The 27,993-nt window shown below is 44.4% G+C and overlaps 1 protein-coding gene across 2 annotated transcripts; it reads right to left on the bottom strand.

Annotated features, from left to right (window-relative positions):
- Positions 1 to 964: 964 nt before the first annotated feature.
- On the bottom strand, positions 965 to 18,433 carry LOC147436291 (S-adenosyl-L-methionine-dependent methyltransferases superfamily protein). Of its 2 annotated transcripts, none has more exons than XM_086489226.1 (6): positions 18,031 to 18,433; positions 17,282 to 17,465; positions 2,555 to 2,668; positions 1,978 to 2,420; positions 1,746 to 1,870; positions 965 to 1,606 (listed from the first exon to the last, which is right to left on the bottom strand). In XM_086489226.1, the coding sequence occupies exons 1-6, from the start codon at positions 18,313 to 18,315 to the stop codon at positions 1,375 to 1,377; spliced, it is 1,383 nt and encodes a 460-aa protein (XP_086345352.1). In that variant the 5' UTR covers positions 18,316 to 18,433; the 3' UTR covers positions 965 to 1,374. The 2 variants fall into 2 exon arrangements, with proteins under 2 accessions (XP_086345352.1, XP_086345351.1); XM_086489225.1 differs by having other exon boundaries at positions 2,516 to 2,668; positions 18,031 to 18,429.
- Between the last annotated feature and the right edge of the window lie 9,560 nt (positions 18,434 to 27,993).

Raw genomic sequence — 27,993 nt, 5'->3', positions numbered from 1 at the left:
GGCAACGCATAATTCCACACCTGTGGTATGTGCCATGAGCATGCACTGCTCTCAATAGTTGAATCAATGCATAATTATAAGACTCCTTCAAGAGATTCTGGATATCGTTATCCTACTATAGTCCTAATTACATAATGAAAAGCATTTTTTGTCTCTTATCATAACAATTTACTTTCTTGAGATTCGACACATGCTGTCAATATACCTTTGTTGTGATGAAAATAATGTGAAACTAAGATATCTTCTATTTCATAGGCTGCATTTTCATAAGTTCAACCGCTCTTCATCTTTTATACTTTGTCTATAAGGCCTTTGGTTGCATGGCTTGGTATCTTCTTTCATGAGAACCAATATAATTTGCATGTATGGAAGGAGAAACTCGAGAGTGGTGAGCTCCACTTCTTACAAGCACGGTGTACTCAAGTGAGTACACATTTTACCCATGGTCATCATCACTCAATAATGTGGATTAAACTAGAGAAATGGAACCACATTGTACGATGTGATCAGTGGCGACATTGCACTACTCGTTCACTTGGGCTAATCATACTAAACCTCTGATAACTACTTCCCCGCAAAAAGATGGTTGATAAGCTATTCTGTAGCCTTCGGTTTTTGTGTGTTAACCCTTCTTTAATGGATCCTTGGACATCATGTGATGGACAACATAAAAAATAATTGGTTGATGCACCAAGAGGTCCTTCGGGCAAGAAAAGTTTTACTCTAAAGTAACTCCGAATAGATTTCCAATAGAGAATGTCTCATGCCTTCAATTGGGAGCATCTTTCCGATATCTCTAATCCAGTAGGAACTTAGATGTATCAATATAGTAATCAAAACCACAGTCTCTGTACTCAATTCATTTTGATGATTATGGCTCCAAAGGTGAAGTAGGCTGCCTTACATAATTGATGGGTAAATACATTACTAGAAAATTTTTTTAATGTCACAAACTAATAGGATGTTGTGCATAAAACATGGGAGCAGGTATTGAGGCATGGCCACCCCTCTACGAGGAGCTGCAGACACCTAGTACCATACACACACTCAAAAATGTTGTGGCACGAACCAAGGATATCAATCCCAAGTCAAGGAAATGGCCAAATTTCCTTGCTTGTTCTAGAAAGAGCTAAACATGGTGATGATAAGAAAAATGGCAGTATAAGTGGTCCTGTGTAAGTGCCACCGTCTCGGCTCATTAAGTATATACAGTAGGCTAGAGATAGTTTTCAATAAGTGGGAACCATCTACTATAGTTGGCACAGAACGAAAACAAAGACAAGAATCCTCCCACAAGCTCTTGCTTACATGAAACCAGGGTTAGTTCTATCTGCCCTGGTTTTTATCTGGAAACCTTAATACATTACACTCTGATCAAGGGACTAACTTAAAACCTCTTGCAACCCTTTTGGACATGGGAAATGGAATATCAAGAACGCGTTCAAGATAGCATGCTGCCGACGTTAAATTCTGTACGATACAGGATTTCATGCCAATAATACCTCGTGACACTACTAAACAAATGTTTTGTTGTCTGGGGACTGCCACTGTGAAAGCTGCCCCTTTCAATGCATTTGAATGCCGTTGACACCAAAGGAGCTCATCTCTGTGTTCAAGCATACCATTGCTTAAGGCCATGAAAAGAAGCACGCAAATCGTCGTGTACAAAGTCTCAACTCTATTGAAGGCAAAGCAAAAACCTCATACGACAGACAACATACATAAAGCGCCTATGAGCTATATACCTGTACATCTGTGAGATTTCCTGCAATTGCTTTCCACCCGGTAAGTGCGGATCAAAGCCAGGTCCAAACTCCCCTCTGATCCTCTCGAGGAAGGATGGAGGCAGTGAATCTGTGTGAAGGTTCACCTTTTGACAAAAAAATCAGGACATGCAGCAACAACAAGATTAGTATCAGAAGGAAGTGAATGTATCAAATACTGAGCTCATTGCGAGTATAGCTTGTGATGTCATACCACAGCAGTCCCATGATGAGGGTTCAAAAGATCACGCAGCCCAGTAAGAAAAGGGCCACCCCTATTCCAAAAACCAGAGGGAACATCATCCTTTCCATCATATGCGTCAATAAATGCCAGATCATAATGCTGTCCTTTGAGTCCAATGTCCTTCAAAAGATTTCTGACGTATGCAACACCATCCGCTTCAACACCGATGATTCTATCTGGCAGTTTTCCCCATAATGAGCTAGCAGTGTGGCTAACATCATTAGTATACTTCGCATAAGAGTGACGTTGAATCCCTAAGCCCTCCTGTACAAATGAACTTTCCAATGCATTTCTTAATGATAAGCCATGATCAGACTGCTGCAACACCTTGAATGCATTCTTGGGGAAACCCATACACTCTGTAGCTGCTGAAATAACAGTCTTATCGATCTCAACAACCTCCATAAAACAACCTACATAGATGCCCCGAAACACAAGCAGAGAACAGATAAGCCTCCACTTCCTTGTTCTCACCTTCAAAGTAACAAATGAGCTTATGAAGATGAACCTTGCAACTTATTGGCCAAAAAAAGCGGGAGACTACCACCTCCCAGCCCGATACAGAGGCAACGCATCTTGCTTTTTCCTTGTGCAACAAGCTCCAAGTTAAGACCAGCACAGTTAATGCTTGACAGTCCCACAGATACCATGCTCTTCAAATCTGCATAAGCAAAGATCTTTTAGTACTGCTATCAGTAAAGATTGCTCCAAACTGTTGGACTCCATATCTTGGAATCAGCATACATAGGATATCGTAAAGAGATTAAGCTCATGCCACATAATATATCATACTGATGAAATGCTGAAAATGCTCTATGCCAATCCAACGGTCCATAGACTATCATGCTTCGGGACCCTAGTCGAAGCAGAAGCGATCATAAACACTAGCAAGCCAGAGAATCGACAGAAAACACACGTCGGAACTTGAAACCTGATAATACTTGAACTTTAAAACAACTGATGTCAAGACATGGTAGAGTGTTATTCTCTACCCAGATACATTGGCCCCTAATTTACGCGCCCCTTTCGGTACTTTTTATATTAACAAGTCAAACAGTACAACTGTCCGGGAGTCCACTCTACAACTTTGCAACCATACACCGAATCTGCCAAAGTAAACTCCCAAGGCTCCCTTTTAAAGGCACTGAAGCCCACAAGAAATTGGCAAAGCTATGTGCTAAAAACATTAGCCCCAAAAGCTTTGCAAGTCAACCGCTCCAAACAAGCATGCATCCGCACTGTCACGTCAATCTGTAACACGAGGCAGAGATCGTGGCATGATTTGCAGGTGCCACACCATCATCCCGTATAGCCTCACCATGTCATCTGTTGGTCTCTCTCTCTCTCTCTCTCTCTCTCTCTCTCTCTCTCTCTCTCTTTTTAAGGTCCATCATGAAGAATTACATGAAGAGGTTGCCAATGATCAAGCACCTCATGATGAGAGGCAAGAGTGCGCCTACTCTGGCGTAGGTGATCAACCAATCGAGATCTCTACCCTTCCCACCTTTCCTACTGATCAGCAATTGAATGGTGACAACTATGCCATTTGGAGAGCGACTATGACAACGGTCTTTGCCTCATACGAGTTTGGGGGTTTTTTTAGTAGCAACTTTCAGAAACTGACAGATTCAATGAGAGCTGAGCTTTGGGAGCGTGTCAATGCTCGGATTCTCATCAATACACCATCTCCCATCAATCATATCCGATTGGTGAAGGGCGTGGAGATGATGTGGGATCGGCTTGCCTCATTATATGATCGAGTGTCTCTGATGAAGCGGATTGCTTTGGAGGTGCAGCTCCGGACCCTAGATACCAAGCAGACTTCCATGAGGAACCATATCAACAAGATGCAGAAGCTCCAACTAGAGATACTTCATATGGGCAAGAGGATCAATTCCGAGAACATGGAAACGGCCATTCAGCTTTTGGCTCAGTTTCCTCTCCAATATACCAACTTTTTTATTCTTCGCTGATTACGAGTGGCCAATTGAACACCATACCCTAGGATGAGACAGTCCCAATTGTATTGGACCACGAGGAGCCGTTCAATGTGGGGAAGACGCAAGGCTCCGAAGCCTTGGACAGTTCTTCCAACAACAACAACAACAACAAGACGAATGTTGAAAAGAGGCTTCGCAAGCTGAGCGGCATTGCAACCATTACTGGCAGAAGTGTCCAAAGGGAGTTGGGGTGCCACGAGACAGGCACACGTGCCAATAGAAAAGAACAGGCTGAACAGACTTTTAGCACTTCAATAAAAACTGAACTGAAAGAGAGCACACACGACACAGAGTGGCGGGATTCCACCCCAGAGAGTACTGGCCCCAAACCTTGGCGCCCCTTTCGGTATTTCTTTATATTACTTGAACTCGGTAGTAGGTACAATGATGGTACTCACGCTATGTACCTTCACCCAGAAGAGTGCCAAAGAATGAGCCCTCTGTACATGTTTAAAGGCCCTTGGCCTATGAAAAGCATTTTACGTGAAAAGCTTCAAACTCAAAATCATCTGGCCCCAAAAGCACTAGCACCCAAAAGTTGCTAGCACGTTTTGCGAAAATCAGTACACTGCCACGTCATCATGTTAGCACGAATTCCGAGAATCCGTACAGCTACCACGTCATCTTCTCCAGGTGTGTGTGTGTGTGTGGGCTCGCATTATTTTAATGCCTTTATGTCACGTGGGCCCCATCGGACGGGGTCCCATAAGTTGATGGGAGCTTCTTCTGCTGCTTCTTCTTCTGTTGCTTCTGCTTCTTAGGGTTTAAGCCCCTCGGCCGGGATCCGTAGGTTGGCTCCGTTCTTTAATAGCTTGACACATCAACAATTTGTGACATGGGGAGGCTTCTACTTCTTCAGGTGCAATAAAGGCCCCAACCTTTGTTCACTTTGAGATGCTACCTTCGGAGACTTCTCCACGGACATTAGAGATTGAGAGAACTCTTGCAGTTCGAGATTCTCGGCATTGCATCTATCGAAGGTACATTGAAAAAGGGGAATCGGATGATGATCAAGTTTGCTACCACGAGCAAACCTCCTCCCAAGACCAAGCAGCCACTATATCTCAAATATATTGCGACAGATCTCTTCCCTATTGTCCTCCATGTGTCGACCGCCTACCGTACAGGCCTCGAGTGTAACACCTGCATCTATGAAAGGTGCACCGGAAAAGGAAAATCGCATGATGCTCAAATCCGCTACCGCGAGAAAACCTCCTCTCAAGGCCAGGCAACCACTAGATCTCGAATCTAGTACGAAAGATCTCCTTCCTATTGTCCTCCATGTGTCGACCGCCTACCGTACGGGCCTCGAGTGCAACACCTACAAGCACCCCTCGCCATCGCCCCCCCCCCCCCCCCCCCCCCCTCTTTCTTCCTCACCTACGCCTTGCCCTTGCTCCATCTGCTCGTGCCGCTGCCTTCCAGCCCCCCTCCCCCGGCTGTGGGTTGTTCTCAGCCTGCAAGCAATCACTTCGTTACCATCACCGACAGTAGCACACACGAATGGAGGCTCATGCCCCACCATAGAGGGACTCTAACGAAGCCCCTCGACCGACCCCGCAGAGCCCACCATTTGACTTGCTCAATCTCCATCGGAGAAAGCGAGCCTCGCCACAGAGATGGAGCATCTTCATGCGACGTCAGTCATCTGCAAGTTGGCCTAGCAGAGGCAAGGTGCTAGATCTCCTCCAGGCCCGCCTTCTTTCAGAGGTGGGCAAGATCATCGATGCATAGATTCTCAGATGTGGCTACTATCATATTGAATTTGAGACCCCCGAGATGGCCTCCAGGGTCATCTCGATGAGCCCACTGGCGATCAAAGCTGCTCGAGCTCACTTCCGACAGTGGCGTCATGGTTTTGACCCCTCCACAGATGCTCTTAGCGAGAAGCAGACCTACCAATCTCCGACTGCTTCCCTGACCTGAAGAGAGAGTACCTCCCACTTCTTTTAGGATTGGCTCAGAGATTGGGACGGTCTTGGAGACTCCCCGCACAGCAGCTACAATCACTGCCAAGGCGGCTTCCATACCTTCAGTACGCGTTTTGGTCAGGGACAATCACTCTCTCCCTAAGGTGGTCTTGCTACCTTGGGTGAGTGGTGGTTGGATTCAGCACAGCGTCGAGTATTCGGATTTCCCAAATCATTGTTTCGTATGCAGACAGATAGACCATCTCGCGAACGCATGTCCCCACAATAGACCCCGACCTACATCACAGACTCAGCCTACTAAGGCTGACCAAGGGCACCAAACAAAGACAAAGGACGCCCAGGCTGGCACTTCTACAGAGATTGGGCCCATGCGGCAGAGGGATGGCAGCAGGTGCCTAGCAGCTGTTGCCAGGGTAGGGCACGACCCACAGGCCTCCTTGGTGGCTGACCTTTGCTAGTACAACAACAGTGGGTTCCCACAAGGAACCGTTTGATCCTTTACAGCATGATGCTTTTGAGGAGGTATCTCCCACTCCAGCCTCACCATCGCCAGCTCCCCCCGCCCCCACCAGAAGGGCCAGATTCATAGTCTTAGTAGAGGCGCCATAGGTTGTGGGCATTTGTGGGAGGACTTGTGTCATTGAACCTACACAGGTTGCGGAATCTTGTTTTTAGAGTTGTGGGCATCTGTGGGAGAACTTGTGTCATCGATCCTGACCCAACAGGTCTTAAGTCGAGAGTCAGGACACTAGCAGCTTTGGGCTTGGGAGAGCCGTCCTCTGACACGAGTGCAGTGGGACCCAAGAGAGTAATTCTGGCGGGATCCTTTCTCTTCTGCCGACCACCCACGAACTCCCTTTTCCCAGTACACAACTTGTTTGAGGCAACACATACTGAGAGCACATAGAGAGGCCTGCCCAATTGCTACACTTCACTAGCAGGAGGAGGGTCTCACAACTCAGTTCGTGTCAAATATTTGGGAGCTCGGTTGTGGGACAGCAGGCAGCCGAGGAGAGTTACCATGTTTCAATGGCTGGTAGTGCACAGGGCTACAACAATTGGGAGTTGGTTGGGACACAGCAGCTTCTTGGTAACATGTGCGGCATGTGGCCATCCTGTGGAGAGTCGGCGACATTGTTTGTGGGAATGCCACATGGCACATCAGGTTTGGCTTCAGGTTCTCCAGCTGATGCCAACCCTCTTTCCAGCCGAACAATACACTTTGGGTGCTGCAACTCGGTCCACTCTCACGGACCCAACACCACTTTGAGTTGGCTTCCACTGACAGGATGATAGTGATCCAGGAGGGTCGACCTACACTACAGCTTGCCACAGAACTCATCCCTTAGGAGTTGTACAATGACAGAGAGTGGTGTTGGGAGCTCATTTGCGGCCTGACACTGGTTCATTTGGCGGGCATGTTGCTTCCGCATCTTCAAGGCTCGGCTTGTTCTACCGGCAAAGACTGTTTGGGACATTTGGTTGGAGCTGATACACACACTCAGGGGTTAGTTTGAGAGACTTCAAGGCAGCTCCAACCGCATGCGAGAGACTTTCTTGCGACTATGGCACCCAAGGCATTTCTTCACCATGGTTCAAAGTGTGCCTAGATGGCACTACCAGCCACTAGTGTGGCTTTTTCCTCCTCCCATCTTGTGATTTAGCCCTCAATGTACATATTTTTTCTCACTAGAAGTCTCCCCATGTTTCTGTTGTAGCCCTCTCGTAGAGGTGGTTTGTAGCCTTCGGGCAGTTATCATTAACTAATGGAAGGATCTCTTTTTCTTGCAAAAAAAAAAACATAGTTGTGCACATCTTTATGCATCTTTGGCCGATAGAAAAACCATTCAACTTTTTCCAATACCTCTATGCCCGTCCGTTAATGCATCATGTGCGTCATGGAAGGATCTCTTTTTCTTGCAAAAAATAACATAGTTGTGCACATCTTTATGCATCTTTGGCCGATAGAAAAACCATTCAACTTTTTCCAATACCTCTATGACCACCCGTTAATGCATCATGTGCGTCATGCAAAAAATTGGTGCTCTGTGAGAAGATAGCGCACACAAACAGTTCCTAAAGAAAAGCCAACCATTCATGATCGCTAGTAGATTCCGGCATTCAACCGTAGCGTCATTGTCGTCACCGTCATCATCGTCGTCATCGTCGACACGGTACCCCAACACCTAGTACTCCTTGTGCCTTGGTTCAACATAAGGATCCACAGAGCCCATTAGAACCTCGTCATCGTCAACACAGAACCCATCAGTACCCCGTAGTCGACGTAGAACTAGAAGTACCCCGTGTCGTCGTCGTCTTCGTCCTCGACATAGAACCAACACTACCCCGTCGTTGATATAAACCCCATCAGTACCTCGTCATCGTCGTCAATATCGAACCCCACAGTACCCATCAGTACCTCAGCAACCATCATTACCTTCAGTACCCCAATACCAATCAGAGCATCAACATCTCAGCAGTTAGCATCATTGTATCAGCATTGTGCAAGAATAAAGAAAGTACTTGCTCTGGCAACAGAGCAAGGGGGCCCTTGAGGGTTTGGGACCCGACATCCTATGTCGTCTCTTTTCTCTCTCTTGTGTCTCTGTCTTTCTTTCAGTTCAGTTCAGTTCTCTTAAGTGAAGTAAAGTGTCCCTTGTGCCTGGCCTACTTGCATGTTGTATCAGCGTTTTACCATCACTTGTCAATCCAAATATTAGCGTGTTCAGCAGCGTTTGTCCTAGCAGCAGATCAGTGAAGCCAGCGTTGTACCACCAATATTCAGCCATAGCCTCGTCGTCGTCGTCATCGTCGTCGACATAGAACCCATCAATACCTCGTCGTCCGTTGACACGTTCCTCGTCGACACGGAACCCATCAGTACCTCGTCATTGTCGTCCTTGTCGTCGACATAGAGCCCATCAGCACCTCGTCGTCGTCGTCATCGACATAGCCCATTAATACCTCGTCGTCGTCAACACAAAACCCATCAATACCTCGTCGTCATCATTATTGTCGTCAATATAGAACCCATCAGTACCTCAGTACCTTGCAATACCCATCAGTACCTCGGCACCCCACAGTACCCCTCAGTACCTCAGCACCCCGCAGTACCCATCAGTAGCCCCAATACCTGCAATACCCCAGTACCTTCAGGACCCACAATACCCAACATCAATAGCATCAGTACCCATTAACATCAGCATCTCAGCATTTAGTCATTGTATCAGCAATGTGCAAGAAAAAAGAAAGTAGTTGCACAAGGGGCCCTTGAGGGTTTGGGACCCAACATGCCATGTCGTCTCTCTCTCTCTCTCTCTCTCTCTCTCTCTCTCTCTCTCTCTCTCTCTCTCTCTCTCTCTCTCTCTCTCTCTCTCTCTCTCTCTCTCTCTCTCATTCAATTCTTTCAAGTGAAGTAAAGTGTCCCTTGTGTTTGTGCGGAGTACTAGATTCGAGCTAAATCCTTAAACACTTCTGCTGCACCTGAGATTGGTATCACAGCTTTGTGTACGCTGCACCTGACATTGGTATCAGAGCTCTGTGCGTGCTTCGGCTTCACAAACTCAAGAGAAGAACCATCAAGAACCCAAGCAGAACCAAGAACCCAAAGAACCTCTCTCAGTTTTTTTTCTCAAAGAATCTTTGAGTCCCGATCCCAAACTTATTAGCTCTCATCTTCATTGCCATGTCTTTGAAGGAAGATCGACATCGGATACACGACAATGCAGATCTTGAGTACCAGGATCTACTTGCCTCGTATGCGGATATAGAAGGAGTTGGTGCAAGGATCCCTAACCCTCTTCTGCGTTCGCATTCGCATGTAGCGTGCATCCACTTCAGTCGACAAGCAACCCTTGGAAATACCTCCGAGCACCCTTACCTTTCACAGCTTCACCCGCAATGTTTTCACGACGGGACTATTCAAGTGGTCACTACTTGCTCGCAAGGCAGAGTCGGCACCAAGGCTCAGCCTGGCTGGTATTATGCAACAGTAGTAAAGGCTACCTAGCAACTAGGTTGGTCAGTGTTTACATTGCAACAGTACCTACATCCACAGTATCCACCCGTTTGGAGGATTCTTCATTGGTTATGCATCCACAAGCATTAGAAGCATTCAACATCAGAAGTCCAAAAAGAGTCCAAAGATAGAAGTTCCGCAGTTGCCTCACCTTTTAAAGGGGGGGATGTGACATGCGCACTTCACTTGCGCTACGTGGACATGCTTCTGCTATAGTCTAGCATGAGTCTTAGCTTAGGACCTAGCCTGGCACTTTGTGAGCCTCTAGCAGGACGTGCATGTTCACGCCGGTCATAGTTGCATACTCTCTCTTGCACAGTACCGCATTTAAGCACATAGGCACTTACAACATATGAACCACCTCTTATGACTCACTTTAATATAAGTGACATTGGGGCAAATTAAAGAGGTCGTGTGATAATCGTATGTATCTACTCGACCAAAGCTGAAGTTCGTAGAAAGGCAAAGCCTTGGCAGCGCTGGAGAACAAGAAGCAAGCGAGGGGACAGGAAGGTACCAACGATCAGCCCCTAGCTGATCACCCATCTATCAGCACCCACCTCAGCGTTTTTCACTCGCCTACTTGCATGTTGTATCAACGCTTTACCATCACCTGTCAATCCCAAGTATCAGTGTGTCCAGCAGCGTTTGGCCTAGCAGCAGATCAGCCAAGCCAGTGTTGGACCATCAATACCATCAGTATTCAACCACCAATATTCAGCCATAGCCTCGTCATCATCGTCGTCGACATAGAACCCATCAGGACCTCGTCGTCGTCGTCGTCGTCGTCAACACACAACCCATCAGTACCTCATCCTTGTCGTTGTCAACACACAACCCATCAGTACCTCGTCCTTGTCGTCGTCGTTGTCGTCAACACACAACCCATCAGTACCTCGTCCTTGTCGTCGATATAGAACCCATCAATACCTCATCGTTGTCGCCGTCCTGGACATAAAACCCATCAGTACCTCGTCGCCGTCGTCGACAGAGAACCCATCAATACCTCGTCGTCGCTGTTATCGTCGTCGACGCAGTACCCATTAGTACCTCAGCACCCCGCAATACCCATCAGTACCCGTGGTACCCCAGTACCTTCAATACCCGTACCCTAGTACGTAGCATCAGTAGCATCAGTACCCATTAGCATCAACATCTCGACATTAAGTCATTGTATCAACATTGTGCAAGAATAAAGAAAGTACTTTCTCTGGCAACAGAGCAAGGGGGCCCTTGAGGGTTTGGGACCCGACATCCTATGTCCTCTCTTTTCTCTCTCTCTTGTGTCTCTCTTTCATTCAGTTCAGTTCAGCTCTTTCAAGTGAATCCTTAAAACACTTCCGTTGCACCTGGCATGGAGATGCAAAAGAACGAAATCAATTGAAACACAAAAACAAGGAGTTATTGTTGGACTTAAGCCTTCTCGCAGATAGAAGAGTGACGATGTCAAGTGCAACATAATTAAAATGGTGAAGATCTAGTTTACACTTCCACAAACCCTTCAACTTCTTTCCTTGCATTAGTGGTTCTTTTTAGCTTCAATGATGGTTCCTTCTACTTTCCCCTGAAGAGAGGGGTTGAGAGAATGCAATAGAGATGCGCAGAGGGAGAGAGAAAGAGAGAGAAGAAGAGAGCGACACCCAATGGGGTCCCAACCAACCCTCTCAAGGATTTGCTTTAGATTGCGTAAATGGTGTCACGATTGTCACTTTGTTAACAACATTACATCTACTCCTAGTTGCAGATATGCGAAGTGCCATGCCAAGGAGGACCCCTGCACTTGGATGGTCACACCCCTTAGCCCAAATGACGTGCCTCTTCGCCAAAAGCCACACTCGTTCGACGATTGGTCACACCCCTTTGCTCTACGGGTGTGACTCTTCGCCCAATGGTTGCAACTCTTCGCCGAATGGATGTGTCTTTACGTCTGAAGTCATGTCTCTTCACCAAGAGATGTGTCTTTTCATTTATGTCTCTTCGTCTCCTATATAAGGAGCCCTTGTATCACACATTCAATTAATCAACACAGAGTCTTCTAATGCTTGTTTCTGAGTTCAATTCAAGTTTCTTAAGTCTTAATCATGAGTTTCAGTACTTAATTAAGGATTAGTACCTAGAATCCTTACAGTGTTATCAGAGTAATTTTTTTTTCCAGGACCTGAAGGTTATGAGCCTCTCACCCTCGCCGCTCAACTCTACCCCTCTCCCGGCGTTGTATGGAATCCGAAGAACGGTGGCCCATGCACACATCTCGGCATGAGGTAATCTAAAGTTACTTATGTTCTAGTATTATACATACTACATAAGACCAGAGACAGCAGCATGGCTGTGTAAGCGTACCAGTCATGCTCGTGATGTTGCATGGGTCAATGCGAAAGACTGTGCCTTTTCAAGCTCCAAGGTGTACCTGTTCATCTGAGTACCCCTTTGTGTGAGCACCATTTGGTAAAAATTTTGAAAAGCTGGCTGAATTGCACCCTTTCGCCGGAGTCAATTTGCATCGCACCCTCTCCCAAGTGGCACATCTCCCAAGCGGCACATCACCAAGGGGCAGCAAATTCTCCAAGCGGCAGCATATTTCCCAAGTGGCAGCCAATTTTCTACACGCTGGCTGGACTTATTTCTATGCGCTGGCCTTTATTTTTTTTACGCTGGGCAGTTTACAATGGCAGCAAGTCACTTTTACGATTAATAAAGTGACCTTAATTCACTTGATTTAAGTGGCCGCCCAAGACCCAAGGCCTATGTGAATGCATCTATTCAATAAAAATGAACAAAACATCAACCCAACAGCCAACGATGCTTTCCAGAGAACATTTGCAGCCAGTGCTTCACTCTCTCCCACTCGCCCGCCTTGGCCTATTGTGAACTTTGCACGCGCGAGATTTTTCGCATCTTTGCCGACATTACCTTCGACGTTCCAATCCACATTCTCGCGTACATAGACGAGATTCCAGAGGAAATCCTGCCAGAACCCGAAGTGGTGGTTCATTGAAGATTATTACCCGACCCCAGAGCTAGAACCCGTTCTAAACATAATTTCCGCTCCCGGAGTACCCGTGCCAAAACTTGTTCCAAGAACTTACTCCTGTTCGAGAGCTCCCTTTGAGGCGTAACCATGCTGAATTCTCAGGATGGAGGTGGTCAATCTGACGATGCCCTTACTCTTATCAAGGAGCAGATGGCCACACTTTCCACAAGCCTCGCATCACTTCACACTCGCTTGGATGAGATGCAGACGCAAAACACTTCTCGCAGCATCTTCAACACCTTCGTCTGAAGCTTCAATGGACGAATCAAACGAACCAGATCCAACTAAAGAGGTAGACAATCGCGAACTCAATTACTTTACAGAATTGTTAATGTTGCACAGAAGAAGAAGCTTGATGTTAAACTGCCGGAACCATACACTGGTCGCCGCGACAATGGTGGCAACGACGGATTGCTAATGCTAAACACACACCTTCTTGGGATAAATTCCGACGTGCTATTCGTAAGGCGTTCGAGCCTTGAAAGCTTGCCAAGTCCTTGGAGTGCACAGTTTGGTAGCTGTAGACATCAACATCTGCATGGCACTGCTTTTGAGAAAAACAATGACTCCAAACAAAATCTTGGATCCTTCTTTGCAAGTGATCTTTTTGGCTTATGCCCTGTAAGACATGAGCAGTGAAGACGGGAGCGCGCCCGATGCGCGATGAAGTAAGGGTGGTAGTGGCTAATAAGTACGGGGTCGGGACCCGAAGATACTTCAAATAAAATCCAGTAGTCTCTGGTTTGCTCTGTCTGCTCTTTTGTAGGACCGGTATGCTTTCAGAAAAGCACACACCTCATGCTCTGATACCACTGTCACAAGACGGGCACCACGTGCCAACGTGCCAATATAAAAGAACAGACTGAACAAACTTTTAGCACTTCAATAACAATTGAACTGAAAGAGAGACGACACGTGAAACGAAGTGGCGGAATTCCACCCCAAAGAGTATTGGCCCCAAACCTTGGCGCCCCTTTCGGTATTTCTTTATTTTGCATCAACACAGTACAAGCCGCTACTCCAAACTCTGCACCTTCTCCAGGAAACATGCCAGAGAATGAGCCTTTGCACATATTTAAAGGCCCTTGGCCTATGAAAAACAGTTTACATGAAAAGCCCTCAAACTCAAAAGCTTCTGGTCCAAAAGCAATGCCAAAAAGCTGCCAACGTAAATCACGGAATTTTGCACAACTGCCACGTCAGCACTGTCAGCGCGTTTTGCAAAAATCTGCCACGTCAGCATTGTCAACGGAAAATCCAGAACTACCACGTCATCAACTGTTACCCATGTGTGCGGGTCTTGCTTTATTTTAATCCTTTATGTCACTTGGGGCCCCATCGAACACGGTCTCCATAAGTTGGTAGAACTTCTTCTTTTGTTACTTGTTCTTCTTAGGGTTTAGGCCCCTTGGACGGCATCTGCAAGTTGGCTCCATTCTTCATGGCTTTGACACGTCACCAGTTTGTAACAGGCAGCTTTGGGTATGTGGAGGCCTTGGATCCTCGTCTACGACTTCCCTGTCTTTATCCTTGATTACCCCAACCTCTCTTCACTGAGGGGAACCCGATGGATACTTCAGGATGTGTAGCAGTGCTGGATTGCTTTGGTTATCCCAGATGGAGTCATGTTACCATGCTTTCCCGCAAGGAGAGCAAGCATGCGGTTGATGGATCCAGAGGGGGAGCCACTCATTTCCAGCTTCTTCTTCAGAGAGAAGTGTTTGGCAGCAGTAGGATCTTCTTCATCCCTTTTGGAGGAGCTTTCTATGGCTGTGTTTTCTTCGAGAAGAGGGATTGGTAGATTTGCTTTGCCTTTTGCAAATGCACGTCTTTCTTGGAATTGTCGACGGAGCTACCTATCCAATGGGTAGCATGTTGATGATTCAGTTGCAGTTTTGTTCTAGATTGTGGATTATGGATGACAGAAGGGGATTTCTTCCCTTATTGAAGCAAAGGATGGTCAATGATTTTTCATTTTCCCTCTAAGGATGGAAGTTCAGTTCCGGCTTCAGTAGCCTCTTTTTTATCCGGTATGCAACAGTTCAGGTACATGTTCCAGTGCATGTCTGGAAGTTGGCTTTGACAGGCAGGGGGGGATACTTCTACCTCCAGAATCACTTCTTGTTTGATCATCAGACTTTCCTTGGATGAGGTTTAGAGGTGGAGCATGTGGTGCCAGACCCTTAGCCAACAATGACAATAGTACGAGGAGGTTATGTTGGAGTATGGACCTTTCCTTTCTCCATGTTTTTTCCTTTCCCTAGTAGTAGTGTGGCCCTATAGATTTGGTTACTTCCTTGCCCTCTTGTGAGCTTGTCAGTATCAGTTGTGGGACAGTTTACGATCCTTGTCAACTAGTCTACACCAGTTTTGGGACAGGTTTACAACCCTTAATGGGCAGTTTTTTTTATGATCGAGAGCAAATTTGTCGAGATCCTTTGGATGACAGGTTTGCACATAGTATCAGCAATTGCTGGGAACATCTAGTTCCTACTCCCGCACTCGGCAACATTTGGATGCTTCTTCCATACATCCCTTTGGAGAGCTCCAACCTTGGGGCAGCCCTTCTTCAGGTGCGCAGATTTGGCCACGGTTGGCTAGTATAGCAGGCTCTTTCCTTGCAGTCTTTTGCCCAATTTTTTGGCATGTTACAAATCAACCCCACCGTCCTTCACGGGCTAGTTCCCCGAGCTGGTTCCTTCACTCTCCGTTTAGGTATTGGAGTTATGTTGTGTATTGGATGTTGATTGCACAGTTCAGTTGTGGGTATGTTTTCTCCAACACAAGTCCGAAGGACAGTTTTTTGATGGAAATTTTAAGGAAGCAAATTACAACAGCGCGAGTATATGTGCTCTTTCGCGTCTGTATGCAATATGGCATATTGTCTTGAATTGTGCCTACAGGTTTGATCTTGGCAGATGCAGAGATATGAAGGACATTTGGTTTGATCTCAAGGAGTTTGCTTGAGTAGCTAAGTCTTGTTGGACCCCGACGGCTTCTTTTACAAACATGACCCTCAGGTGACGACCCTTCAGATCTTCCTATTCTTAGCAGTCCGAGTTTACTGATGGTGTGATTCACTTTGAGTCTCGAGTTTCATGAGATTCGGGCTTTGCTATTCATTTACAGAGGAAGCAATTTTACTCTATGTTGTCTCAGATTTCTTTCTGGTGGTACTTATTCTCTTTTCCCAAGATTGAGCAAGAGGGGGACTCCCTATCTTTGGGGAAGTTCTCAGCTTTAGGTCTTGAGCTTTCAGTGTTTGCTCTATTCCGACATGGTTTGAGTCACTTGCTACCTCAGAGCGTACTTTTGAGGATACTTCTCTTTTAGAGGGGGCTTCCAGGTTATTATCTTCAATCAACTACAAGTGCTCCATTCACGAGTACCACGCATGGTGTCTTTCTGTCCTCGGTTTTCCTTGCCCATTTCTTGCGGCTTTGGATAGTGTGCTTGAGCACACGGTGCAGTTATTATCTTGGCGGATGTTTTCCCTTAGCCATTTCAGTGGTTGCCCCGTCTTTCGAATTTGTGGTGTGACGTTTGCTCTTCACAATGCACCCGAGCAGTAGTTCCTATGCCTCGTCTTCCAGATTGATCACTGAAGACTATACCATATAGGACACACCTACTTCCCTTATCCTTAGACTGGCATGTTATCTCTCGTTTATCATTTTTTTTCCCTTTTAAATACACCTATCCTTGGTGATCTAGTTACACAGGCAAAGACGGTTGGAGAGTTATGACAGTTATCCATGGCCCGGGTGTTCTCCCTTCAGAGGGGGATGTTGAGCCAACTTGGGAGTTAGTTTGCGCAGACTACTTCCTTTCACTCTCTTGTCAATTTTGTTCAATTATTTCAAGTTTTCATGTTGTCTTAAAGTGATTCAAGTGTGCAAAGCTCAGTTGTTCACCAATTAGATCACTCGCTGGAAGTGATTACATCACTCTTTGGCAACAAGCATTCCTAAAACTCTGATGAATTTTAACAACACATAAGTACATAACTAAGCTTACAAGTTTGGTTCTTTAAACTATTAGCTGCCCTCCTAAAGAACCCAGCTTAATCGCATACATGCTTTCAATAATTCGATTGCATCTTACCAAAAGTCTAGTTCAATTATGTTCATCTTTACGTCACAGAATGAAGAACCCATGCTTTTCCAATGCTGGGATAAAGGGACTGAAAAGACATTGCTAATATGAATGTCCAATGCATTACGTATTCCAAGTTCTACTCTATTAGAAAAAGTTACTTAAACGACTGTCAGACTAAGGGAAGCAAGAAGCTTACATTCAAATGCTAAACAGCTAGGAACTTGCACCAGGTAAGGCTCCTCATAGTCCTGTCCTTCGACCACTACAACCTTTGCAACACTTTGCCTAGTCTCATGATTAAACCGCAGTACTCGCCATTCACAGCTGGTGACCTGCCTCCCCTGTAGAAGTTTAGATAACTCCGGCCAGTCTTCCAGGCCCTACTGAAAAACGGAATTGTAAGTCCATAAGCCTAACCATTACCAAACTCTCAAGTCCCCTACTCTCATGATGCTATTACATTACACTTCTATTGCCCAAACCTTCCTAATATTTTCACAAGCCCCAAACCTCGGCTGTTCGGAAGAAATCAAACGTATACCTCTAATCTAGTCACTATTATTGAGAATTTGTGGTGAAGTTGTCCACAATTCCATAATTGGAGAAATAGAAACATCATAGTCGAACAGTGACGGCTACTACACAAAAGAAAAAAACATGCATCAACACGCTCCGAGCATTTGCTTATGAACAAACATGATTCCTCCTCTAACCTCAATTTGTGGGTTCAGCCTTGCATCATTCTCACTTTTCCCCTTTTCCCATCACCAGTCCTACCTACGCTTGTACCTGCAGAAGTGCCACTGCTCTCTCAATTCTACATCTTGTTTGCGCTTTTGCCCAGAACTCACTGATACAAACTCTTCGATACATTTTCAGTGCTTTAAAACTTGCAGCCTAAATTGATTAAAAAACTAATTAATCGATAAACTCAAATGGGCTTACAGAAGAGGAAGCTGGGTGGGCGGTCACAGAAACAAGGCCATTTCCTTTGTGTGAAGGCTGCTCGAAGACAGTGGTACCTGGGTTGCGACCCCAGCCACAGCCCTGAGTGCCCCACCACTCGGGGGAGAAGACCCAGTTACCCGGGTCAAAAGCACCCGTGCGGCTATCGAAAAGAGAACTGCGAGCGTGCAGCGACAAGAAGCGGCCATAACAGCTCCGATATGGCTGCCCCACAAGGCCGCCCACTGCATGATGGCATGGCAGCATCCTCGCACTCTGCGCCATTGCTGGAAGCCTGGAGGCTGGAACCCTAAACGGACCTTTGCAAACCACCTAGTACTGCACTCGAAGCGTTGCAGAGAGATAAGGGCGATGATTGATATGATTGATCCCACCCCTTCAGTCTGGTGGGACCCGATTAATTGGAGGCGGTCGATGGTGAATTAATCCCCAAGTGATCATCATGTGATCACGATCTAATTGAACCCCAAGGAAACTCAATGTGAACATTAAGTGAGCCCCAACAAGTGATCCTCGTGTGATTCCTAATTGAGATGTGATCACCTTGTGAACCCACCTATTCCAAAGTGATTAGTGGGTGACTCCAACCATTCCAAAGTGATCTCCAAGTGAACATTGTATTATCCTCACCCTGTCAGTTTTGCCATATGATTTTATGTTCCCACCCCCATTTCAAGTGGTGCACGATAACGTAATGGGAGAGTCGTTGCCTCTGGTGGGAGGTGGTGGGTTCAAGTCGAGGGGCAGACCCGATCAAAATCTTTTTATTCTTGGAAATAAACGGACGGTCCACATCATCTAGAGATTGTGGACCGTCGATCCCATCTAACAAAGGGGTGTCAAATAGTCACGAGGGCTGCCAGGTTTCTGCAAACGATTAACATCGCCTCGTTGGAGATTCGAACCCGGGACCTCCCGCTTGGCAGCCCGACGCTCTAACCACATGCCCCGTGGGATTGCTTGTCCCCAAATCCAAGCCACTCTCTCATAAAGTGAACTCAAACAGGGGGACGACATCCGAGCTTCGCGAGACACGCTCATCACTATAATAGTCGTTGATCCCACTGTCTGCACTTCATTTAAGATCCCGTGTCAAATGGAGAGAGAGAGAGAGAGAGAGAGAGAGAGAGGGGGGGGGGGGGGGAGAGAGTCAACGTTCTTTGTAGGAAGCCAACTACAAGTGTGCACCACTATTTGCATACATAATTACCTATGTATATGGCATCCTAGTGCCAAGCTGATATTGCAAATTAAGGCAAGCAGGGCACACATACACACAGGTGTTAAACACAATCATTCTTACCTTGAGAAATGGCCTTCCATTGGCTACCCCTCACAGTAAGAGGGATCATTATGACTTGAAGGTATTTTATAATCGATTTTGAAAAACTTGGCATCATACTTCTTTACCCTCCTTTGTTAATTGTATTCTTCTCCTTGCAAACACAAGCAATTAAATCTAATAGATCAATAATTAATTTTCAGTACCTATTTGATAGTCGCATTTGTGCACATCTATTGTACAAGTGAATTAGACATACTTCACACATGATCATTAAAACAAGTGTGCAAGAAGAGAGGGCACTATTCTTCTCTATTAAAATAATCATAAAAAGGCATGTCCTCCTTCCTGTTTGCAGAGGGGACTCCTAATGCTAGGAGCTAAGTTTGGGCATCCAATGATGGAAGCGAGTTTGGGAAGAATTGTGTAAAAAGTTAGGACAATTACTTACATTTGGTATTAAAAAATTGTAATGGAGAATGTGTTCTCTTCATCTCATATACATGCCTCTTTGTTTTTGGTATATAATAATGACGTGGACATGGTTGCCAAGTACCTGCAAGTGTAGAGCAAATTGGAGGATAATCAGACAAGGAAAACATCAAAATTATCCTAACAAATTTTTCACAATGCTTTGCATTTCTCCATCCAATTAAAACATTATCCATATTGCAAACATATTTTATAATAAGCGTAAATGCACATGGGGCCTCTACATTGACTATACAAGGAAGACAACATCCAACATAGGATGTGTGCTCGAGCTAGGGCAAAAGGCAGTGTCCCATTCCCCCAAGTAGCTTGTGACATACAAAGTTTCCCCTAGCTACAATGGGGTAAAGGGAGCCAAAATTTGAAAAGCTAGCAAATAGGTAACCAAGAGAATACAAGGTGGAAAGGAAGAAAATCCACATTGTTGCTCATGATCACCAAGAGATCCATGCTAAGAGTTCATGGTGAGAGGCGTGCTATTTCAGAACATGATCAAATTCTTGAAGAAAGTTCTTGCTATGTAGATAACAAATCAGTTCTTGACCACTATGCATGGTTGCCTTTGCCTCTATGTGAGCGATGGGCCCGTAGCATTAAAGAGCAAATTCTTTCAAAGCATGAGTTTATGTATGGAAGGAGTGTTGTTGGTATGATATGGATTGGTATTTTCTCTCGGGCACAACACTTTCTTAACATACTCAATGGGTTAATACTATTGATCTTATGCATGTGAAGTAATGCTTGTGATCAAAGCATTTCAATGAATGACGTAGCAAGAAGGGAGGCTAACCAACACACTTGAATCTAGGAGAATACCTCATGTTCCATACTGGCCTTACTTGTTTTGGTGGAATATTGGGTGCATGGATGGTGCAAAGAGTGTTACCATGTATATGGTAGTGATGTATGTTAACATACTTAGGACCGTCCAGACGCTTTTTTCCCTCCCTACTAGGAAGTTTTCTTCCCCGTGCTTTGTATATATGCCCATCACTTTAGGGCTATCTTATTTGTATTTGCACAGCAAGTAATATATTCTATATTGTATGCCTTGATCTTCTTCTCCATCTCCAAGCTGTGTGTACGTTCCTGCAAACCTAACTCCAACAATTGGTATCAAAGCATGTTGCATCCTCTCAGGCATAGTCGTTAGTGTTGCCAACACCCCATGCTTGCTTTCTCTGATTAGGGTGAGCTTTGTCTGTTGGCTTCTTGAGAGCTTCCCAGCTCTTTCAACACAACTTCAATTGATTAAATCAAAATAAATTTAGCAAAACGATTGATTGAATAATCACAACACATAAAGAGAGCAACATAAACAAGAATCAAAACACAAGACACCATACTGGGTACCAGCCATCCCTCTCAATCAAGGTGATTAAGTATTTTCCTTCCACCTCTTTATTCATCTCATGGAGCATGAATTACAATAGTATACGTGTATGAAAGATAAGAGAGTAAGAGCTACACAATCGATAGTGTATGCCATGATTAAGAGAGAAAATTAGCATAAAAGAGGGCAAAATTGTATCTTTTGCACCTTTGCTTTGATGGAGATTTTGATGGCTCTGTTGACTTTTAAAGGGGCATAAAACACCATATCACCTGATTAGGGGCGGAGTGCTCATCTTCCTCGTGAAGAGCCAAGAAGCTGATTCCTGTTGAAAAAATGAGGTTCGAGCGAAGACATGGTTTCGAAATTCTCTTTCTCTCTTCATACATGCACCCAAAAATAGAAGCGATTGCTTTTCATTTAAACTCTAAGAATAATAAGTGAAGGTAAGTTCTAAAGTGTGTAGTGTACGAAATGCGTACGTGCAGTGCGGTGTGTGAGTGCGAGAAGGGGAGAAGAAGGGAGTGCAAGGTGTTGTGTGGGTGGAGCAAGTCTGGAAGTGAGCTACCCCTTATTCTCTGTATATCTACAAGAATAAGGTTAGTGGATGGTCAAACACTGGATGTCCAGCCCCGAGCAAAGGCACAATGCCTTTAACCCCAACAACCTCCCACTTAAAGGCGAATGTGCCAATAAGTGGGTGCTACTAGATAAACTACTAGTATGTACAAGAAAACTAGTGAGAGACTCTCTCAGCCTATGCCCGCTGGCTCGCTCAAGTCGATCTACATACAGCCATATTGGCTCTAGGGATAGGCAAGCGTGTGCATCCATGCTAGAGCCTGCATGTAAATCTCGCAGACTACTTTGTATGGTCTGCAAAACTCCACTATGTATCATGCAAGTGTCACTCATCATACGACTCACAATCCATGATGCAAATGCTCCCACTATAGCTACTAGGTTGGGCCTCGATACTAGTAGGTCGTACATGACTAATTGTCTCACTGAGATCAAACTCTGTCTTAGCTGAGGAACATAGCGCATGTGTCGTAGCGTATATGATGCACCACTGGGCAATGACAAGTAAAAATCTCTTGCACCTACAATGTTAAACGTCGAACCATCGGTCAAGTGCACACAATCAAAGCTCCCACTAGAGAAAGTTGAACCACTCATGATGCGATGTGACGTGGAAAATTGCTTACTCATCTAGCAACCAACCGAAGGTGTATCACCTCTAGAATACATGAAAGGATGAAGAATGCTATAGGGAAATGCAACATCACCGTCACTGGCATACGAAGCCACCACTCTAGCATGTCTCAAAACCTCATTTGTATCTCACGTACATCTCCATTGAAACAATGGCGCCTAATGTGCTCTGTGTGACCACAATGCCAACAACTCAAGTATCAGCAACTACGAGATCGCCGTCTCGCACAAGTCATTGTTGACTCTCAACTGTCACACATGTATGCTATATGGATGCTAAGAAACCAAAGTATGGCGGGAAATCCTGGGAGAAAACTGGCAGAGTCTCCCCTATAAACTAAGCAAATAACTCAAGCAAAATCTCACCCATAAACCATGCTAAACTGACAACAAAGTGGGAGATCACTTGACCACTACACAATCATTAAAAGCATGATCAATTACATCATAATCGGTGCTCACATCTGCATAAAACCAGCTGCTATCTGCAAGCATATAATCTGGGACAAACAACTCAATCAAGCATAAAGTGCATAACCATATTCACAAGTAGTCATCAAACCTCGAAATGCATCCCAAGTGGGCCTGCAAAGAAATTTTAAAAAAACTATAGAACCTATAAAGCATGTGACTATCTGTCTGTAGACACACGAGCATATGCAACTCTCACTCTTGCAAGAGTGTGTACAAGGTTGACAAAACCTGTCAAAGTGAGAGTTAAAAACTCGATCACTAAACCATTAGAGAGTGCTATGAATACGTACAAAACATGGCAAGAATCTAGGGACAAACATGCATACTTTCCCCTGTATTTTGAGCAAAATCTATTTAAAAAACTCACCAAAAATGCATGAAAAATAGACACTCAGTGTCTCAATAGCAAAGTCCACAATCTGGTATACATCAACTACCAAAACCCTAGCAAACAAGCTCACTCCTGAACAAGCGGCTTCTATGGACAACTACACCTATCCAAAATACTGTAAACCTGTGAACCTACCACCTGTGAGCTGTGACTAGCTCACTCTGTATCCACATATGCATACATAGCATAAACACACCAAACCGTGTTCAAACTAGTCTCTGGAATGCCTCACACAGTCATACATAGTTTGCTCTATAAGAAATGTACAACTTTGTGAGCAAAATTGCTTGGAAACTAGCACACTATCTCATCGGTCTGAAATTACGTCAATCAAAAACTAGCCACAAAGCATAACCAACTGCATGTGGTCATAAACATCGTCCAAGAGCCGAGCTTGCTCAAGAGAAAACCGCTCTGGAACGGTCCACTACAGTAGCTGCTATGCGCCGGTGTGTGCCGCCGAAGTAGGAAACTAGAAAAACATTGAAGTCAAAACTCCATCGAGGGGGGTTCGTGGAGGAGATGTTGCAAATCCAAACTGCTCGAAATGTAGGCTAGAGGAGAGTTGATGCCTCTCTCGCTCGTCTATCTATTGGTACATTGAAATCAAGAGGCCAAGAAAAATCGTCGGAGCCAAACCGCTCTAGATGAGCACATAGGAGGGTGGTCGATGGCACAACTACACAGGAGGAGAGCCAGCCTGCTCTCTCTCTTGCTCTCTTGTTGTCAAAACAGAGAAAAATGCTCGATGTCGACTTTTGTCGCCGAACGAAACTACGCTAGCCATATAGACAAAATCGATGTCAAAATCAATGCCGAGCTAATGCAGTTGATGTGGAGCCATAGAAGAACAATGAGAATAAGTTGTTCGGGAAAGCTCTCTCAACCAAGATGTCCTAGCTCTCCGATGCCGAGAGCTAATGCAAGAGTTGAGGTCACCGGGGGGAGAAACTAGTAGATCCGATGCCATTGCCGCAAACCCGAGAGAAGATGTCATCAATGTCGAGGGCCGAGACAGAACAAGCACCCCCTCTCTTGTGTATATGCACCCAAGAGCATACGTTCGCTCTCTATCTATCTATCTTTCCATCATCGATGCCGACTCTGCACTCTCTTTCTTGGTTTCTCTCTCTCTAACTAGTGTGTGCACATGCACACACCTTAAGAGAGTAGATTAAAAAAAATTCTCTCCTCTATTGCACTCGAAGGCTCTGTGTGTGTGTGCATGTGCGCGTACGTGCGTGCACACGCTAATCAAAAATTTTGATTTGCCAAGCTATGCTCAAAATTTGTAAGCAGTGCTACCTTGCAAGATGAATTCCAGCATTTCCCTGGTTTTTATTTTGCTTGCTTCACCTAATGCTCAACCAGCGGCCCTATGTGTGTGTGTGTGTGTCTCACACACACACACAGACACACACACACACACACAATGCTCAATTTTGCACTTCGATAATGTTCGATTGCCGCCAACTGCTTAGTGCTGTTTGATTTCCCACACACTCCAAGCTTTCCGAAAAAGTGTTTGATTTTCAACTTTGCTACAAGTCAATTTTGCATTGAGGTTTTAATGCCTTCAATTAGCTTGGCCGATTTCTGTTGCTCGGTGCATGTTCATCTCCTTTGCTTCACCTTCAAAGGGCTTTCCTTCTCAAGCTTTCCATTTTGAGCTGCTTTGATTTTCTCTGCAATTTTTGGCTCGACGTTGCTCATAGCTCACAGTGCCGAGCGCCTGAGTATTCCTGCTTTGCTTATCTTGCTTAGTTTCAACCCGCTCCAATGCCTTTGACTTTGTAAATCTAGATTCTCTACCTGCAAATCCCCAATTTCCTACAAATACCCTTGAGAAAATCTCAAGATTCAGAGCTTCTCAAGAGGAGCTGCGTGTGTCGTTGTACTGGGTTCTCGTCTCGATCCTTGTTGGGTCCTCACCGAAGCGCTCCGATCCAACATCTCTGTGTCAAATCTACCGCCACAAAGCTTGAGTTTGAACTCCAAGCTCCGCCATAGCCAGTAAGCTCACTATAAAGTAGTTGAGGACCACCGCCTTTGATCGCCAACGTTCTAATACCAGTTGAAGAGTGCAGTGCATGTGTGACGTGTGCATGTGGGAAGGGGAGAAGGAGAGAGTGCAAGGTGTTGTGTGGGTGGAGCAAGTCTGGAAGTGAGCTTTCCCTTATTCTCTGTAGATAAACAAGAATAAGGTCAATGGACAGTTGGACATTGGACGTTGAGCTCCGGGGCAAAGGCACAACACCTTTAACCCCAACAATTTCTATTTACATTGCTTCTTTTGTATGGTTTTTGAGAATTAAAAAAATATAAGCAAAATTGATAAAATGTCCAAAAGTAGTAATAGTGATAACAGTCCTCCCCGATAGGGAAGCAACTGTCCTCATTTGCGAAAAATAAAAAAAAACTAGGAATCTTCAAAATTTGTGTGGAGACGAGGTAGATCTCCTCATGATATATGTCAAATCACGTAAAGTACTCTGGAAAACTTCCCACTGCTCACCATAATATCATAAAAAAGGAAACCAAAAAGGTAAGTGCAATCCACATATCCAAATGTCTATGAACTAAAAGAGATCTTTATTGACGGGCCCTCTAACAAAGACAAGAAGAGCATGACAACAATGAAAAGCAATCACCTTTTACATTGTTCTAAGTGAGAAACCTCAGTCAAGTATTGCTCTAAATAACTGTCAAATGGTGAACCTCAAGTATTGAATACCATAGACTAACACTCAACAAATGGTGAACCTTAGCATCAAATTACTAGTGAATGAATTGTCAAAGGGAGAACCTCGGGTATGACATATCACAGTCATCAATCAAAGGGTGAACTTCATGTAAGAAATAAAAACTAGGATGAGAGTGGAAAAACCTCTCTGGCATCCACTTGGCACTTTCAAGGCCATGATTCTTATACTTAAGCCAAATACTTGCCATGCAACATACCATTGCATGTCAAGGTGTTATGCAGGTACAAATCTTCTTCTAAAAAAGGTGGATCATCAATGATAGGGAGTAATGATGGAGAAATTTTGAAAGCACGAAGAAGACTTATATGAAACGTGTTGTAAAATTTTTAGGAGTTAGGAAGAGCTAATCAAAAGGAATTAGCATCAATACAATGAGTGATTTTATAGGGACCATAATACCGTGGTGCTAGCTTGACAACAAGATTGGTCTCTACACTCTTAAGACGTCTCTTTTCGATGCGAAGCATCATAAAATCTCCCTCTTTGAATTCCATGGGTTGTCTCTTTTTATTTGCTTGCTTCATGTATGCATGTTGTGCTTTGTGAATTTCTTTGTTTTGCTTGCTCTAAGATTTGGGTGTGTTGTCGAGGAATTTCATTAGCATGTGGTACCTCATGAGAAATGTGAGACAAAGGAGTAGGCAATGAGTACCCATATACAATTTGAAATGGTGATTTTATTGTGGATGAATGAGGAGTGTTGTTGTATACAAATTGAAGCAAGTGAATGCCAAGCTCCTAGCCTCTCACGAGTGTATGTTTGTAAAAGATCTAGAATTGTGTTATTAGTCTCTTCTGTTTGTCCATTAGATTCCATATGAAATGTAGAAGTGAATTTTGTTTGAGTGCCTATTTTAACGAAAGTATCACCCAAAAATCATTGTTAAAACATCTATCTTGATCAAATATGATAGATATAGGCATTCCATGCAAAACAAAAATATGCTTAAGAAACAATAGATTCGCTTGCTTAGTTGAGAGGGTCTTCATACAAGGGAAAAAGTAAGTTTGTCCACTAAATTTATCTACGATGGTCCAAATCATATTGTTTTGTTCACGAGTGAGTGGCAATCCAGTAATAAAATCCATAGAAATGTGTTGCCAAAGAGAGTCAAGAATAGATAAAGGCATCAACAAAGCATATTGTTTACAATGACAATGCTTGATTTGTTGACAAGCAAAACATCGTGCAACGTATATAACGACATCTTTTTGAAGAGAGGGCCAATAAAATTGGAACTTTACTATGTGAATAGTTGTGGCAATTCCACGGTGACCTATATAGGTGGTTCATGGTACTCTTTAAGGACAAGTTGATGGAATGCAAGGGGTACACACAATCGTTTTTCAAAGAACAAAATAACCATCATGAAACGAGTATTGTGCATGAACAAAAGATGTATTTTTACAAAAGTAAGCATAAATGTCAGAGCCATGAGCATAGGTATCAATCGTGTTTGAAAAAGTTTCAAAAAACACAATAGAAAGGTGGCATGCGACTTGGTGCATCTGCAACCTTATTTTCATGCCTTGGTTGATATTGAATGAGTGGATAAAAACTATCAATGAATGATGCTCACTTAATTAAAATTTCAAAGCATGCACAACAACTAGCAATTCTTTGTCATAAGTGCCATAGTTAAGCTCATTGGATTTCAAATTCCTATTTTCATATGGAACGGGATGATTATCCTGCATTAATATAACACTAGTACCATGCCCACTAGCAACCAAAAAGAAGGGTCTTTTAAAATCACGAATTTATAAAATAGGGGCATACATGAGTGCCTCAAAATAGTTTTGATGTTGGTCATTCCAATTGAAAGATGTGTTTTTTTTCAAAAGGTTTGTGAGTATTAAAGCCAAATATGCAAAATTTCGTATGAATTTTCTATAATAACTACACAAACCAAGAAAAGAACAAATCTCATAAAGAGATTGAGGTCTAGGCTATTTCTTGATGCATTGAGTTTTCTTAGGATCCGCACGA

Source organism: Adiantum capillus-veneris, chromosome 18 (assembly GCF_014529385.1).
Source record: "Adiantum capillus-veneris isolate H3 chromosome 18, ASM1452938v2, whole genome shotgun sequence".
Classification (NCBI taxonomy): Eukaryota; Viridiplantae; Streptophyta; class Polypodiopsida; order Polypodiales; family Pteridaceae; genus Adiantum; species Adiantum capillus-veneris.
This window is presented reverse-complemented; position numbering and strand designations above follow the sequence as displayed.